Here is a 17133-nt window from a genome sequence, read left to right as displayed (position 1 = left end):
GCCAGGGTGAAGGGAGTATCTGCCATCAAACAAGAAGACAGCCGCATGTAGCTATGATGATGTTTGCTAGTTCACCTTACATGCATTAATGTAATAACGTGGTTAGCCTACTCAACGTAAATTACACACGAACTACATTAAGCTACTCACGCAGGGAAGAACTGCTGTGTCTGCCATCATCATCCGTCATCATTTCTGCTACACTGGCAGGGCTAGAGGGCAGGACTCTAATCTTCGGGTTTTTGGGGGATGTTGCTAACCCCGGGTCCGATAACAGGCACCACACCCGCAGTAGATGTGCACGGTCTCGCGGCAAGCTATCAAATACGGCGCATTTCTCGGCTTTTAACAAAATGCTATACGTCGCCATGTGTTTCATCAGATTTGAGGAGTTACCTCCGTTGCACAGTATCACCTTAAAGCACTTGTTGCAGGCTGCTGAGTTTACATCTTTTGCTGTGAAGTACAGCCAGACTTTGACCGCTTCGCTTTGGGCATTTTTAATCTTTAGCTCTGCTCTAAAAGAACGTACGTACCTGGGCCCACCTACTACGCTCGCAAAGGTAAAATGATTGGCTGGAATCCAAAGTGTATGACATCTCAGGAAAAGAAAAAAGCACCGCAATGTGCGCTGCTTTTCGGTCTGGTTACTACCGGTGCCATTACCGGTACCCATCCCTAATCATATCATAGTTTAGTGGGTTTGATTCTATATACACTGTATGTTTATGCATATATGCAGACCAAATTTGAAGGTAGAAGTAAGGAACTCACCTTTTCTTCCATTTTCTCTTTACCCAAGTCACTTCTAGAGGTTGTTTCTCTCTTGCTGGGGCTCTAAAAAGATAAAGATTGCTTACTACTTTACTTCACAAAAATATGGCAGGTCATAGTTAGAACATTTTTGGCACTTTGCAAATACACTTTTTGCCAGATATTACCATTTTATCCACAGTCTGTGTCTTGGTTCCCTGAATCAATATGGGCTCGTCAGCATTAATATAAGGAAGTTCTTTGATCATTTCCTTAGACTTTGTCAGACTTCTGACTTGAGGAGCAGGGGTAGAAGCAGCTGAAAAAGTTCTTCCATCAGCAGAGGTGACTGAAATTACTGGTGACCCTTCTTCCCCTACCCTCCCTTCTGCCTTCTCTACATCCTGACTCGCCTGAAGAGCAACGGTGGATGTTATAATCTCAGTTCCTGGTTTATCACTGGCTTCTTCCATTTCTTGGTCACTTGTTGCACTTTGTCCTGCTGTGAGAGACTTAGAAATGTTCGAACTAACTGATACTGCTGGTTGAGCAGAACCAGAGGTACTTGTTTGCTGAAGAGTTTGCTCCCCTTTATCAGAAAGAGAAGACTGTGCTCCACTTATCACAGTCGGGAACTTAACATCTGTGGTGTCCAGTTCAAGATTTACTTTAATCTCACTGGAGTCTTGCAGACGCTGTTTTAGGCTCTTCAAACTAAAATCAAAAGCAGAAAATCTTTGTTAGTTGTCCACAAAAAACAAGTTTGTTTTCACAAAAATGGTTACACATAACATGTTACAAAACAGAGAAAGAAACAAATATCATTTCCAATTTTTTGTTCAGCAGTTATTAGCTTAAGACACATTTACATAAACTGCCTGTTTTGTTTCTCCACATCTTTTAGAGCCAGTTCATTATAAAAATTAGAGAAAAAACAAAAAACAACGCACCCCCCCCCAAAAAAACCCAACAGGAAACCATACTTTGGCAAAATAATATGAGCCTATTATTTTTTCGTCAAACCAAGAATCCGAAAACCCAAAATGTTTAGTATTAGAACTGTTTTAACTTCTACAGGAGAAGCTGCACCCAGATTCAGGAATTGTCATATTAGAAAGAGAAATACTCACGTTTCAATGCGACGAACTTTTTTCCTGTATAGAGGATAAAAAAAGGAGACGGTCTAAGGGTCTATTTTCATAACAAATAAATACGTAATTTATTCTAATAATTTATTCATCTCTTCCCCTATTTTAGTGAAAGTCATACCAAATTACATTCGTAGATAAATGTTCATTTGAAGCAATCTTCTCCAACACCTCTGTTACAAGACTAGATTCTGCCATCTCAATGTAAATCTGAGAATAGAAATAGTCATAAGAAAAGCCCAAAGACAAAAAGGAAAACGTTTCTTAAAAAGTGATAATAGACATTAACAATTCTTATTTTTTTAAACTCGTTCATGCTTTAGTTTACCCAAGCAAAGGTGCAGTATGAACTACAATATGACTGAACATGAAACGCATACATAGATGGGAACATAGATGCAAAATTTATGCTATAGCGATCCTGACTGAAATACAGTGGGATGCAAAAGTTTGGACAACCTTGTTAATAGTCATTATTTTCCTGTATAAATCGTTGGTTGTTACAATAAAAAATGTCAGTTAAATATATCATATAGGAGACACACACAGTGATATTTAGGAAGTGAAATGAAGTTTATTGGATTTACAGAAAGTGTGCAATAATTGTTTAAACAAAATCAGGCAGGAGCATAAATTTGGGCACTGTTGTCATTTTATTGATTCCAAAACCTTTAGAACTAATTATTGGAACTCAAATTGGCTTGGTAAGCTCAGTGACCCCTGACCAAAATACACAGGTGAATCCAATAATAAGAAAGAGTATTTAAGGGGGTCAATTGTAAGTTTCCCTCTTTTAATTTTCTCTGATGAGTAGCAACATGGGGGTCTAAAAACAACTCTCAAATGACCTGAAGACAAAGATTGTTCACCATCATGGTTTAAGGGAAGGATACAAAAATGTCTCAGAGATTTAAGCCGTCTGTTTCCACTGTTAGGAACATATTGAGAAAATGGACGACCACAGGCTCAGTTCAAGTTAAGGCTCGAAGTGGCAGACCAAGAAAAATCTCAGATAGACAGAAGCGACGAACAGTGAGAACAGTCAGAGTCAACCCACAGACCAGCACCAAAGACCTACAACATCATCTTGCAGCAGATGGAGTCACTGTGCATCGTTCAACCATTCAGCACACTTTACACAAGGAGATGCTGTATGCGAGAGTGATGCAGAGGAAGTCTTTTCTCTGCCCACAGCACAAACAGAGCCGCTTGAGGTTTGCTAAAGCACATTTGGAATAAGGTGTTGTGGACTGATGAAAGTAAAATTTAGTTATTAGGGCATAACAAGGGGCGTTATGCATGGAGGAAAAAGAACACAGCATTCCAAGAAAAACACCTGCTACCTACAGTAAAATATGGTGGTGGCTCCATCATGCTGTGGGGCTGTGTGGCCAGTGCAGGGACTGGGAATCTTGTGAAAGTTGAGGGACACATGGATTCCACTCAGTATCAGCAGATTCTGGAGACCAATGTCCAGGAATCCGTGGCAAAGCTGAAGCTGCGCCAGGGCTGGATTTTTCAACAAGAAACACTACTCAAAACCCACAAAGGCATTCATGCAGAGGAACAAGTACAACGTTCTGGAACGGCCATCTCAGTCCCCAGACCTGAATATTACTGAAAATCTGTCTTGAGTTAAAGAGAGCTGTCCATGCTCAGAAGCCATCAAACCTGAATGAACTAGAGATGTTTTGTAAAGAGGAATGGTCCAAAATACCTTCAACCACACATTGGAACCTACAGGAAGCGTTTAGAGGCTGTAATTTCTGCAAAAGGCGGATCTACTAAATATTGATTTCATTTCTTATTTTGTGGTGCCCAAATTTATGCACCTGCCTGATTTAGTTTAAACAATTTTTGCACGCTTTCTGTAAATACAATAAACTTCATTTCACTTCTCAAATATCACTGTGTGTGTCTTCTATATGATATATTTAACTGACATTTTTTATTGTAACAATCAACGATTTATACAGGAAAATAATGACTATTAACAAGGTTGCCCAAACTTTTGCATCCCACTGTAAGTAAAACCGTTAATGCAGTCATGCAACTGAAAACACAGGGAGGAGGGGGGGGGGGGGGGGGGGGGGTGTAGGTGTGTGTCGTACCCTGTTAGCAAGTGGCAAGAATCTGACAAAAGAACCACTGAATACCACCACTTGCATGACCATCATGATGAGGTCCACAGATGTCTCAGAGATCTCCACACAGATCAGCCGCTCCTCCAGAGGCTCTGAATCTGGAACATGCTGAAAAACAATGAAAAGCTGCTGTTAAGGAGCAGGAAATAGAAAAACTTTTTTTGGATGACTACAGATATAATTAAGTGATAGCTTACTTACAATATTGCTCCATTTCATCAGATTTCTGTACATGACCTCCTACAAAAAGATGTTAAAAGATATTGTCACACACATTGCTATTCTGTAAATTCAATTATCCAACTCATAAACTGTATGCAGTAAACAGCATACAGTTTTAGAAAATGTATAAATTATGTAACTATATCAAACATTTTGAAAAATTATCCAACCAAAATTGTAAAACACGTCCCTATCCCAAAGGTATAATTAAATTTTATTTATATAGTGCCAAATCACAACAGCTGCCTCAAGGTGCTGTAAGGTACATTGCATTACATTTTAAGGTATTTTTTAAGTCATAAATCAAAACATAACATCAAACAGCTTCACAATAGTACCGCAATGTGGGTAAAATTCGGGGCAGAGCATAACGAGTAAATGCACCGGATGAAAGTCAAACTAATTTGCGTCAAACGCCAAATTGAACAAGTGGGTTTTAGGTGCGATTTAAACAATTGAATAGACTCAGACGTAAGGACATCAACTGGGAGATTGTTCCAGAGTCCCCTTTGGGTGGAGCAATGTTTGGCACAGTGTGTTTTGGGGTTTAAAAGCCACAGAAACACGGTATCAAGAAAAAAAAAATGTGTCTCAACTGTTCCGATACTCCTGACACACACCAGATCAACTAAAGGTTTTCGCTTAGGCAGCGGTTGTCCTTCTCTCCTGGATTGGCTGGAGCTTCCGAGCTTTGACAAAAGTCCAGATAGGATAACCACATTTACTCAGGGCCTTCTTAATGTGATGTTCTTCTGCTTTCCTGGCTGCTTTGTCTGTGGGGATGGTGTTCGCTCTGTGTTGTAGCGTCCCAATGACACCTAATTAATCCTTGGTCCACCCCAAGGATCAGGTCCCCCGACACAAACAGAGTAACATAGTGTACGCTGTCAAGTGCCAGGAGGAGTGCCAGGATTTATAAATCGGGGAAACCATACAACCTCTGGCAAAGCGGATGACACCACACAGAAGAGCTACCTCTTCTGTGTGGTGTCATCTGCAGTTTATTTACACCTATAGGCCAGTGGACACTCTTTCAATGACGAGGATGTACACATCCTGGACAGGGAGGAACGCTGGTTTGAGCGCGGAGTCAAGGAGGCCATTTACGTGAAAAGGGAAAGACCATCTCTGAATCGAGGAGGGGGCCTAAGGGTACATCTTTCGCCATCTTACAATGCTGTGATTGCAGCTACTCCCCAACTCTCTGTGAATGGTACTCATGGCCATTGATCAGTGGGCTTTGATCAGTGGTTGTTGATCAATGGTCATGAGAATTTGCATAATAATGATGAAGGAACCATTGTTCCTTCAGTGTATGGAACGCCAGGACTGCCATAATGAATTAATTAAATACACCATTAAATGATTAATTAAATGTGACAATAATTAATTAAAATTGGAATTAATTAAATAAATAGTTATGACACATGTAATTAATTAATTATTGACACATTTAATTCATTATTTATGTATTTCACATTTTAATTAATTATTGACACATTTAATTAATTAATGATATATTTATTTATTTCATTTTGGCAGTCCTGGCGCCTGGCTCTCATCTTGAAATCATTTTATCTGTCAGCCTCACCCATCAAACTAAGTGGGCGGGGTCAACGCTGCCCATGCAGCTTCTCTAACATTTGATTGGTTGCCGTGCAAAGTAAGTCAAAACAGGTCGATCCTAGATAATCGATTGCTTGTGTAGACTTGGGGCAGCCAGTTATCCCAGAATGCAGATCAAATCACAAGCAGCAATGGTGGTGGTGTAGTTTTAAAATACCCCGTTTTTCTGTCACCAGCTACACTTTTAACAGTGTTTTAGCCGCGAATGTCGCGCCGTATGTCTGGTCAGGTTGTCAACATAGAACATGTTTGCAAAAGTGCTCAGATGTTTTCAGAGATTTCACTAGCTCTGCTAACAATTAGCATGCAGAGTGCACCCAGGGGGTTACGTTAACCGGTTTGTTTACATATTCCACTCTCCGTGTTCCACATGTTGCATTCGCAGATTCTCATTTTCACCGAACGATCGTCTCTTTCCGCCTGGTCTTGTGTCTCTGTGCTTCTGTAACATAAAGAACGAGCTGACATTTTTCTCACGAAGCCTGCGACCAGCTCAACAGACCCTCAGTTTACCTGCATGCATCCTCCTCCTCATCTGTCAGCTGTTTAACACCTGCTGCTAATTCAAGAAACACGCCTACGTTACCTGGTGATAGTCACAGTTTAACTGGGCAGCCGGTGCTCGATATAAAGCAATGTCAGCGCATTTTTCTGCACAAGATAAGTAAATATAGTGTTTTCCCCGAGCGCAGAGCTGCTGGAGCTTGTTTCCTTACAGAGCACTTTATAGGCGAACCAGCTTCATCAGCGGCTGATGTCCAATCACCGGCACACAGCTTTGAAACCTCAGCTGAGTTTTAGCTCTCAGTGGTTAAACGCTGGACTTCATTCACTCAGGTTCTGTCTGTCGGGTCACGTTTACTTCGCTGTTTTATTTACAACTGAGCAAATCGGTTTGGCTGAGGTTAAAGTTACGTTTCACAACTGCATAGTTTCACAGACGTTTAATGGTTCACTGGCACATGTGTTAGACTGAACTATTCGCTTTTCTTTATCTGGTGTGTTTTGGATTTAACAGTGAATTTTGAGATTAAACTGACTTTTAAAATGTTTTTATACAAAGAGGAAAGAGAAGGCGCATTTCCACCGAGAGGAGCAGGGTTTGCAACAGCATGTTCAACATGAAGTCTGCAACCTGGACAGAAATATTATATCATCTGTTTTTTAATAGTTATTCAACTGTATTCTAAGCACCAGCTGTCTGTTAGAATGTGATTTTTTTCTCTCTCTCTGTTGGCAGACGTATAAAAATGCGCAGGAAAATCTGACGTGCATGGCAAACTTCACCGACGATATTTAGGGAGGAATAAACACACATCAAACATAAATGAACCATTTGCCTGTCTCCATAGTTGAGAGCATTTTCTCTTCTTATGTCAACACTCTCTCTCTCTCTCTTTTTTTTTTTTTTTTGCTTTTTCGGTCATGTTATGTTTACCTGTCAAAGGCTTGTTACAAACTATGAAACACATCGTGCAGACTTCTGGATGTTAGAAGAAAACTAATACTGCTCATGAATGAGACTAAAGGCAGGAAGGTGTCCTTTAAAACTAAACATGTTAATAGGACCTCCCTGTTTATATCATAGTTTATGATATAGCACGTGTATTTCAGTAATAGCCTGCTGATTTCAGTGTAGTGGTGAACAGTCACACAGCTCACGTAGGCGTTATCTGTGATACTCCTTAACTATAATTTATCCAAGTTAACTTCAGTTAACCATTCAGACAGTTCTTTTGCAATGAAAAACATAAACACTCATGCTGCCGGTAGGTTTCCTCAGTGCCAGTTGTTAACATTATAGCTGCTTATGCAGTAACCATGGTAACCACGGACTGAGCGGCTGGATCGACGGAGGTCAGACAACAATTTTACATGTATGATCTTAAAACAGGACACAGCCACTATACGTGCTGGCCTCATGTCAAATGTGAAGGCAGACTGAGTCTACGTTTGACGTTTTTTATATCTAATCTTCCTTTTCAAACATTTAAACAGCAGCGAGTCTGCAGCTGAGGGAATACAAACTCAAATTGTCGGAACAGGTTTGCTCGTTTCTTGGATTCATTTGGTGATTTATTAAATGTATAACTGTTATTCTAATCTGCTGCTGAGTCTCTTACACTTTTCTTTATGCTGTATATTTTCACGTCTCTGGAATAGTTGGAAGTTAGATAGTCAGCTGGGAAACTTTGTGTTAACTCATGGAGCTGAGGATATCGTGGATATGCTGACCTCGCTGCGTGGTGTACAGAGCCGGTTTACCCTCATGATTAATATTCACAATAAAAATATTAGCCGAACATCATGAAGTCTGTATGTGTTTCATAGTGTCGAACAACCTTTGTACAGTTAAAGCCAGCAGTTACTACATGACGGAAACACCAACGTTATCTCTTTTATGTGTTTATACACAGGTCACGCTGATTACTGAACAAAAACCCAAAGATCAGATGTTAAACAGATTTATTTGCTCTCTCGCCTGCTTAAACATGTTTTTAATGTTAGTTATAATTCAGAATTGGCGACTGAAACACGTAGGACACATAAGAACATCAGGAAATAAAACACCGATAAATATAACCGCAGTAAAAGAAGTCAGCGGGGGTTACTACAGCTGTGTACCGGGGCCTGCGCTTTGTCGGTGGGATTGCTTGCGAGGCGAGCGGGTCTATCCCATGCTGTGCCGTGAGACTGGGCAGACATCTCCGAAATCATCGAAGCACTTTTGCAAAGAGGCTGTATCTTGACAAACCGACCAGACACATGAAGATTAAACCACTACATTCTCGGCTAAAAAAATATTAAAACGGTATTTGGTGACACACAAACAGGGTTTTTCAAAGTTCAGTTCTGTTAGCTTCCACATGCCGGTTGTTGTGTGCTAGAAACAATGGCCACCAGGCCAAAGCAATGGTTTTGACTCGATCAGCGTTAACCCCGCCCCCTGAGTTTGATGGGTGAGGCTGACAGATACAATGAATTCAAGATGAGAGCCAGGCGCCAGGACTGCCAAAATGAAATAAATAAATATATCATTAAATAATTAATTAAATGTGTCAATAATTAAATAAAATGTGAAATACATAATTAATTAAATGTGTCAATAATTAATTAAATGTGTCAATAATTAATTAAATGTGTCAATAATTAATTAAAATGTGAAATACATAAATAATTAATTACATGTGTCAATAATTAATTAATTACATGTGTCATAACTATTTATTTAATTAATTAATTCCAATTTTAATTAATTATTGCCACATTTAATTAATTATTTAATGGTGTATTTAATTAATTCATTATGGCAGTCCTGGCGTTCCATATCACTGGGCTGGTTTCAGTCATTATGCAAATGTACTGTTTATAAGATTGGGGAAACCTGCAGTCAGCTGAGACTGAAGAAGTCACTTGGATGAGTGACGAAACGTTTCTCCCACTGAAAACGCTACGTCCAGATGAACAGAATCAACTTTTGGAGATGGTTGTCAACTGGTTGCATTCAGGTTATAGTCCCATATAAAGGCAAAGTTATCAAGCATGTATGTTATTTTGTAGTTAAATTGAAATCCTGCAGGAACAAGATAAAAATTTATTTCAGATTCTAGCTGGACTCTAAAGTTAAGAAATTGAGGTGAATTTGTATGTTTATACTACGTAACAGTTAATCAGTGTATTATCATGAACAGACTGCATGTAATTGCTAACTTAAACCCATTAATTCACAAAATGATTCACTGACTCTGCCTTATAGTTTGTTTTTTTTGTCGCAGTCTTGATACGCCAAAGATGGTAACTGACTGCGCGTGGCCACAGCCCTGGTCCCCACCTTTGAATAAACTACATCAAAGGCAACAAGACTGCAAGTTCATTGTACAAAGTCGCAATGGTTTTGGTTGTGCCAGTCTCCAACTATCATCCAACCATCTTCCCTATGATTTGATCATAGTTCAGCAAAATAACAGACCGAATAACACATCAAAGTTTTGGACGGAGCTTTCCATACCTCAGTGGATCCAGGATGCATGTCCTGTAACACGAAGTGGATATTGAGTATCTGACCTCCGACAGAAATAGGATTTTTCCTGTGCAGTTGAACAAAACTGGTACAGGCATTCCAGTCACTGAAGTACACGAAGGCCTGTAGGTTAGGATAGAAAAAGCCTCAGATAAAAATAAAAGTTTTCAATAAAGCTTTGTTTGATTTAAAAAAACAAAAACAAATGAGGAATATTAAAATGTCTGTGCTTGTGTCAGTCTTCAGCATCTATTCCTCACCCTCCTCTGCAGTGATAAAACGATGATCTTGTAGTACAGAGTATGAAGATTATGAACAGGGAAATGGTGCCACACCAGCTTGGCGACATCCTCGTGTCGGTAGTTCCCTTCTGGCAAACCGGTCAGCATAATGTGGGGGAAAACAGAGCCTGGAGGACGGTTTTTCTATAGGACACAAAGTTAATTCAAAGAGGGGGGAAAAAAAGCAGAGGCAACACCTGCACATTGTGCTTCCTTTGATAAAGTCATTAACTATTTTATGCTATTTGATACTGAAAACAGTTCATGACATTTTACATAATTAAGCACAGATTTTCAGAATGTAATGAACATGGGATAAAAATGCAGATTTCATATATATTCATATCAAAATGAGGAGCATGGAGCTTAGAACTGGAGATCAGGGGTGATTGGACGATTGACTCAAAAGCATTACAACATTATTTCTTTAGCAATTAAGAAGAAAATGACAAAAGTTGGTTCACAGAGAAGCATTTGCAGATTAAGATTCAGCCAGTTTCTCCAAACTTCCAAGGGTGGTTATGCAAACAATTTTCAAACCACTTTCTTAGCCAAATGTTATATCTAGTTGGTAAACAATATCTTATCACAAGTAATTAAAATTACAATTTTCTTGTTACTTGACCAGATTGGAGAATTTATATAAAAAAAAAAAATGTAAAAAAAAAAAGTGCTTACCTGTTTTTTTGTCAGCTGGACCGTCACAAAATCTATAAGTCAAAAATAAACAGAGTCACATGTAAGAGCCACTTATTTCCTACATTTTGAATCTGGAGTTAAGTTCTAGTTTAATTTGTTTTTCTCACCTGGGATGACAAACCAAGGAGATGTGGTAGGGAACAAAAAGGGATACGTTTTCATTGTAACCCAAAATGGTGAAATGCTTCCCTGAGGAACGCCAAAATTTGCTGTTGGGATTGTTGCCCCTTCAGTGACAACCTTGCTGTCCGGCAAAGCTTTCGCTGCCAGTCTAGGTGCTGCACAAACAAAACGGAAAAAAAAAGAGAGCTTTATTTTAATTTATTAAATGCTTTGATTTTGACATTTCCTATTTACCATCATATCATTCCAATTATTTTAAGATATTTAACATATAAAAAAAAAAAGTGACTAGCTGCTGAGGCAGTTTGTTTTTGTTTTCAATGTAGCAGGCAACAGAATTTTAAGTCAAGGTTAATTCTGTTGTATGCATGTATGGCACACGGTTGGTGTGGTCGTGATAATTTTGTGAGGCCACATAAAGGCTCAGATGAGCTTGCCAAAGTTCTACAAGTTGTCCCTCCATCGCTTGTGTCCAGATCACACGCTACACTGCCGTGCTGCTCTTTTCATCTTCATTTCTGTGTTTGCGTGTGCACAGTGTGAGAGGCTGCGTTGACACCCTCACGACGGCCGACAGGATTTCAAACAGGTTTGATTTTCTTATGACCAAAAGATTGATGCTCGGGAGCTGGTCGAGGTCGCTTCTCGTTACCCCATGTATACTACACAATGCACGACATACGATTAAGGTGAAAATCGGGCCGATCCCCAAAACTGTTGCACGACGGAAAAATCGACTCTAAATGGGCCAAAAATCACTCAGTGTATGCCCAGCATAAGGGTTACCAGTTACCCTTAAGGATATTTTTAGCTACCTATTATGTAACTCCCCATACATCTACATCTCATCTGCTTTATTTTATCCAAAAACAAAGACTTACGTCTTGCTGTGGATTCATTTCTTGGTATCTTAATCCTGTAGACATTATGGGCAAAGCCCTGTTTCAGGAGGCTGTACCAAACTCCGAGTCGATCAGCATCGTAAATGGACTCAAATTCAATAAACACCTAGAACAGACATGCATAAACATGAAAGATAGGAGAAGATAAGACAACAATGTCTTTTTTGTTTAAATCCTCGTAATCAAATGTATGAACAGGTGTGTTTTTAACCTTGTTGAGGAGAGGCAGGTAGTTTTTGACAGAACCGATTTTTTCCAAAGCTTCCCTGAGATCATTGGTCTTACTTGGTGAGATATTCTTGATGTAGATTACTGTTGATCCATCATCAGTTGTCTGCTGCTTTAAGAAGAGCCAGCAAACGTTCAAACAAATACAAAGAGTTTATTTTTGTTTGTTCATTTGATATGTTATATTTACAAATCTATGTATAATTCAGGGGAGAAAAAAAAGTTACTTACATAATTCACCAGATTCATCAGGGTGCTATAAAACCCAAGCTGAAACATGAATGTAAGAGAACACAGCGTTAAAGGCACTACGCTTTACGGCAAGACATTTCTTACTCTCTTATTTAATTTTGGGTAGTATCATTTCAAACATTTATTGTATGTAAGGTGGTATTTATAAGGCACTTCAGTCTGGAGGGTTTTCTTTTTTCCTTGATACAAATTTAGCAATTTGTGGCGCAGCACAGCAAAAGGCAGCGAAAGATTAATTTATCTAGTTGCATCATCAATAAATCATAATAATTATTCAAAGAACAGACAGTTTGATATTTTCAAGTTAAAAACTTGTAGCAAGGAAATCAAGATAGATAAAAGCTTTTTGCTAATGTTAACCAAGAAGCTTTGAAGTTTGAGGCAACATAAAATATTTTTAAAAAAGAAAATTTTAAGGCCTTAGTATGGTATTTACATGCTCTATTACATTTAAATAATCTAAAAATTCAATTGATAAAAAACCTACTTTAAACAATATTTTAAAGTTATTTAGTTAATTACCATCCTCTCAGTGCCTTATTTACTAATCTACAGGGATCAACAAGATTGTGCACTAGAAGCATGGCAATTTTTTCCAAACATGCCACAATATACAGTATTTTTGTATTAGTACGTACCGGATTCATTGGAAAGGAGTGGATTAAAAAATCCAAACAAAGTGTGGACCCATTGAGAGTAATACTCTTCTCTTTTGACGCTTGAAAAAGCTTTTTTGCCTTCATCAGACTTGGTGCAATGGCAAAAGCCTAGAAGGAAAAGTCACATTTGTTATTATTCCAATTATTCACTGTGCACTGTATACTGTACTTGTGTGTATTTGTGTACTGTGTTGGTGTACACAAATACAAGAAAATGTAGGCTGACCTCACATAAAGAAACCAAAGAGAGACCTAGAAATATACCTGTGGGATCACTGAGTAATGCAGATTTATAACTTGGTACCTACCATACGCATTTGAGGAATAACATAGATGTCATCTTCTAGATATCCAAATTCAAATAGGGTGAGCTGATTGGCAACGTCCGCCTCTGTGTAGCAGCTATTTTCATATTCTGGCAGGTTTGTGATCAACATCACCTTCATTTTAAACAGGAGGGGAAAAGGAGAAATTAGAAGTTAAGATTCAGGAAAGTGAACTTACCCAAACTATTAAGCAGAATGCAACACAGGAGACAAAAGCATGATGACTATCTTGTAAAAAGAAATGTGAAATGCCAAAAGCACCATTTCTGAAAAACAACAACAACAAAAAACACGTTTTGTTGTCACGTTTGTTGACTAAATTTCCAAATTATCTTTACCAAAGTGGAAAAACATTTGTAATTTTTAAAGACATACAGATAACACTATTACTTTTGCTAAACATTGATAAAGGATATTTTACTAGATTTTTATTATTCTTTTCGCTACAACTAAAACTGAGAGATAGGTTATTCACACCTTTAAGAAAAAGAAGAAAAAAAAAAAACTTACCTTTGACGGCAATGTTTTATTATTTTTGAAACAATCTGCGAGGTAGAGTGAACATAAAAACAGTTAAATAAATGGGAGTTTTGATCCAAAAAAACCCCAAATAATGACCCACATACAGGCTTCTGTCATTACTTACTCAGGCGATTTCTATCCATGAGCTTTTCCATCTTCTCCCCAAAAGTCAGGTTGCTAAAACTTTGCTGTTGCTTGCCTGCTGTTGCAGCTGTTGGCTCAGTTTTGGAAGATGCAGCTACTGCAGTCGACACTGCTAAAACATTGCTGACAGTTTTTGACAGGTCCTTTTGACTTGTCACAGCAATCAAAAGATCTTAAAAAGGAGGAGAAGTTTTATTCAGATAGATTGCAGTATTTTGAAAAAGAATTTTAGAAGCAAACCTCATGAACATGTCCACAGGCAGACATAAACTAAAGAAATGGCAGCAAACTCAGTAGGAATGTGTTCATAGAAATGCATTCAGTCCTGTGAAAACTATTTTTCAACATGAGTGTATGTTTTTTCATTATCAGTAACAAAGACACAACCTGTATTTTGTGTCTCCAATAACACTGTCCTACATATTCCATGCAATACTAAAGTCACAACTAATAATGCTAATAATGGTGCCTAACTGTTACCTTACTTATTCCTAAAATATAGAGTTTCAGTTTCACAAGCTTAATGGTATCAAACATACCTTTTTGCTGTGCGACTGTGTTCACACTCTGAACCGTCTGCTTTGCCTCCAGGGCAGCTTCAGTTGAACTTCCTGACATTTGCAGGATTTTTTGTCCTAGTGCAGTTGTGGACTCTGGATCTGGCATCACACTCTGTCGGATCTGTGATGAGGATGGCATTTTTATAGTTGTCTGTGGTGTCTTTAGTGGTGTCTTTAATGGGGTCGAAGGTTTGGGTAGAGATGCATCTAGTATGGTGTCAGCTGTATCAATTGAAGGTTGATTCTCCTTGAATTTGGTTGCTAGGGCCTTTTTACATGCTCCAATCTCCAGTGATTCAGCACGTTTGGTATCTTTTGCATCTACATCAACACTGGTAGATTCTACTGGGTGCTTTGTTTCAGAAGCTGCGAGATTTCTTGTTTCAAGAACCTTGGTTGTGTTTTCAAGCACTGTTGCAGATTTTTGAATCTCCAAAGTTTCTGTGTTTTTGACAATGGTCTGTGTCGTATCAGTAGAGCTTTCAACTTCCATGGACTCTGTCTCTTTTGTTTTTCCAGATTCTAGTGATTCACTGTGTTTGGCCTCTTTTGTCTCAGCTCTGGTCTGCAGTCTCTGAGGGTGATCAATTGTTGGTGTGGTCTTGGTTGTACTGGCTGGTGTCTGACCCTCACTCGATTTGGCTAGTAAGGCCTTTTTCTCAGCAAAATGTTCGACTTCCATTGCCTCGTCCACATCATTTTTGGCAGATCCAGGATCTTGAACCTTTGTATCCTCAAAGCAATCCTCAGTGTGTTTGGGCTCTTTTGTCTCAACTTTCAACAATTTTGCCTGCTGCTGTGTTTCAGAAACTGATACATTTTTTGTCTCAGGAATCTTGGGTTTTTTTTCGTGAACTATTCCAGATTCTTGAACCTCTGAATTCTTGTAGGATTCTGTTTTTTTTATGGTAGTCTGTGTTCTATGTGGTGTATGAATCGGATATTTTGTTGGAGATACATCAAGTGTAATCTGAGTTGTGCTGGTTGGTGTCTGATCCTTATTGGATTCGGTTAGTTCAGTTGTTCTGTCAGTAAAATGTTCTGTGGGCTGTGTCACTTTTTTATTCCCAGAATCAAGTGGTTCAGTATGGCTGGCCTCTTTTGTCTCAGCTTTGGCTAATTCTGTCTGCTGCTTCATGTCAGAAGCAGACGCATTTCTTGCTCTGTCTTCCGGCATAACTGCAGATTCTTGAACATTTATATCACTTTTGGGAGTCTTGAAGGTCTCATCAGGCTTATTTTCTGAAGCTTTAGGTTTGGGTGGAACATTTGTGGCATGAACTGTGTCCAACATGCCTTTTTGCTCCTCTTGACCCTTTTCGATCCTTTCAGGTGTCTGCTTTGTATCCAAAGCAGCTTGAGCTGAGCTCCCTAAAGTCTGTAGTGGTGTTTGTCCTATTTCAGAGGACTCTGGTTCTCGTAAGCATTTGCTACCGGAAAAACTTTCAATTTCCATGGGCTCTACGACTTTTGTATTCACAGACTCTAATAGTTGAGTGTGTTTGACCTCTTTTTCCTTCTGATTAACTTTTTCATCAGCCTGGTTCTTTGTTTCAGAAGCTGTTGCATTTCTTGTTTCAAGTACCTTGGTTGTCTCCTCACTCACCACTGTTGGCTGCTGAAACTTCATTTCCATTTCTGGTGGCTTTAAAGTCTCTACACCAGGCTTATCTTCTGAAGTTTTAGATTGAACATTAGTGCCCTTTACAGTAATTTCTTCCACATTTAATGTTGTTGAAGTTCCTGTTGCAGCCAACTGTTGTAATTGACTTTGAGGTTTGTCGATAGTTGAGGCCGTTTGTGCTTGGGCAACTAAGACCTTTGCACGAGTGACAATTGCAGTTCCTTTAATTGGATTCACAGTCTTTTTTGACAATTGGACCACCTTGACTGTATCTTTAGATGCAACTACAGAGCTTTTAGCATTGCTTTCAGATCTTTTGAGGGCAGGTCTTTGTTTTGAGACGGCATCACCCTGCTGCTTTCCTGAACTTTTGGAATCATTACAACCTTTAAGATTTGAAGCATCTTTCTTCTCTTGAACAACATTTACAGCTCCTTTTGCAGCTACTTTGCCTTGCTTTAAGGTTTTGGAAATCGGTTTTGTTGAGACACTTTTTGCTTTGGAAACCAAGACTTTTGCTTTAGTAACAAGTTTGCCTGTTGTATTTTTTTTGTCTCCAGATGACAAAGACAACGGCTTTTTAAAAGAATTTCCAGTTGAAGCAGATTTAGTTGACTTGACGATTTTTCTGTGAAGAAAAGATTTTAATAAGTGCAAATGACAGGAACAAAGAGAATCTCAATCGAGATGAAGGTCTGAATGTCAAGCATATCTTACTTCGGTGGAAGCTTCTGTTGTTTTTTGGAAAAGGTTGGAAGAGGCTTCTTTGTAACAGTATTCTGTAAACAGATTTAGTTTGAATAAACATGAAAAAGTATAATATATTAAATTACATAATAAAATTAGTAAAAGAAATACAGTATAATGATGCTACAGCAATACATTCCAAGTTTTGACAG

General features: G+C 38.7%; 1 protein-coding gene across 4 annotated transcripts in view; it reads right to left on the bottom strand.

Annotated features, from left to right (window-relative positions):
- The window catches only part of LOC113019245 (uncharacterized), a 49151-nt gene that overhangs the window by 14378 nt on the left and 17640 nt on the right, over nt 1–17133 (bottom strand). For 3 of the 4 annotated variants that reach the window (XM_026162813.1, XM_026162810.1, XM_026162811.1), the window contains exons 10-28: nt 16952–17013; nt 14590–16862; nt 14031–14222; nt 13895–13929; nt 13367–13498; nt 13038–13166; nt 12379–12417; nt 12131–12259; nt 11899–12025; nt 11002–11172; nt 10874–10905; nt 10175–10339; nt 9903–10037; nt 4247–4285; nt 4013–4153; nt 2023–2111; nt 1884–1907; nt 942–1467; nt 775–837 (exon numbers count right to left, since the gene is read on the bottom strand). In XM_026162813.1, coding sequence (XP_026018598.1) covers nt 775–837; nt 942–1467; nt 1884–1907; nt 2023–2111; nt 4013–4153; nt 4247–4285; nt 9903–10037; nt 10175–10339; nt 10874–10905; nt 11002–11172; nt 11899–12025; nt 12131–12259; nt 12379–12417; nt 13038–13166; nt 13367–13498; nt 13895–13929; nt 14031–14222; nt 14590–16862; nt 16952–17013 — 4503 coding nt within the window. The remainder of the gene's footprint in view (nt 1–774; nt 838–941; nt 1468–1883; nt 1908–2022; nt 2112–4012; nt 4154–4246; nt 4286–9902; nt 10038–10174; nt 10340–10873; nt 10906–11001; nt 11173–11898; nt 12026–12130; nt 12260–12378; nt 12418–13037; nt 13167–13366; nt 13499–13894; nt 13930–14030; nt 14223–14589; nt 16863–16951; nt 17014–17133) is intronic. The other variant, XM_026162812.1, reaches the window with a different exon arrangement.

The sequence above is a fragment of the Astatotilapia calliptera genome, chromosome 3 (assembly GCF_900246225.1).
Source record: "Astatotilapia calliptera chromosome 3, fAstCal1.2, whole genome shotgun sequence".
NCBI classification, from domain to species: domain Eukaryota; kingdom Metazoa; phylum Chordata; class Actinopteri; order Cichliformes; family Cichlidae; genus Astatotilapia; species Astatotilapia calliptera.
The sequence above is the reverse complement of the archived record's forward strand: the minus strand, read 5'-3'. Positions and strand labels throughout refer to the sequence as shown.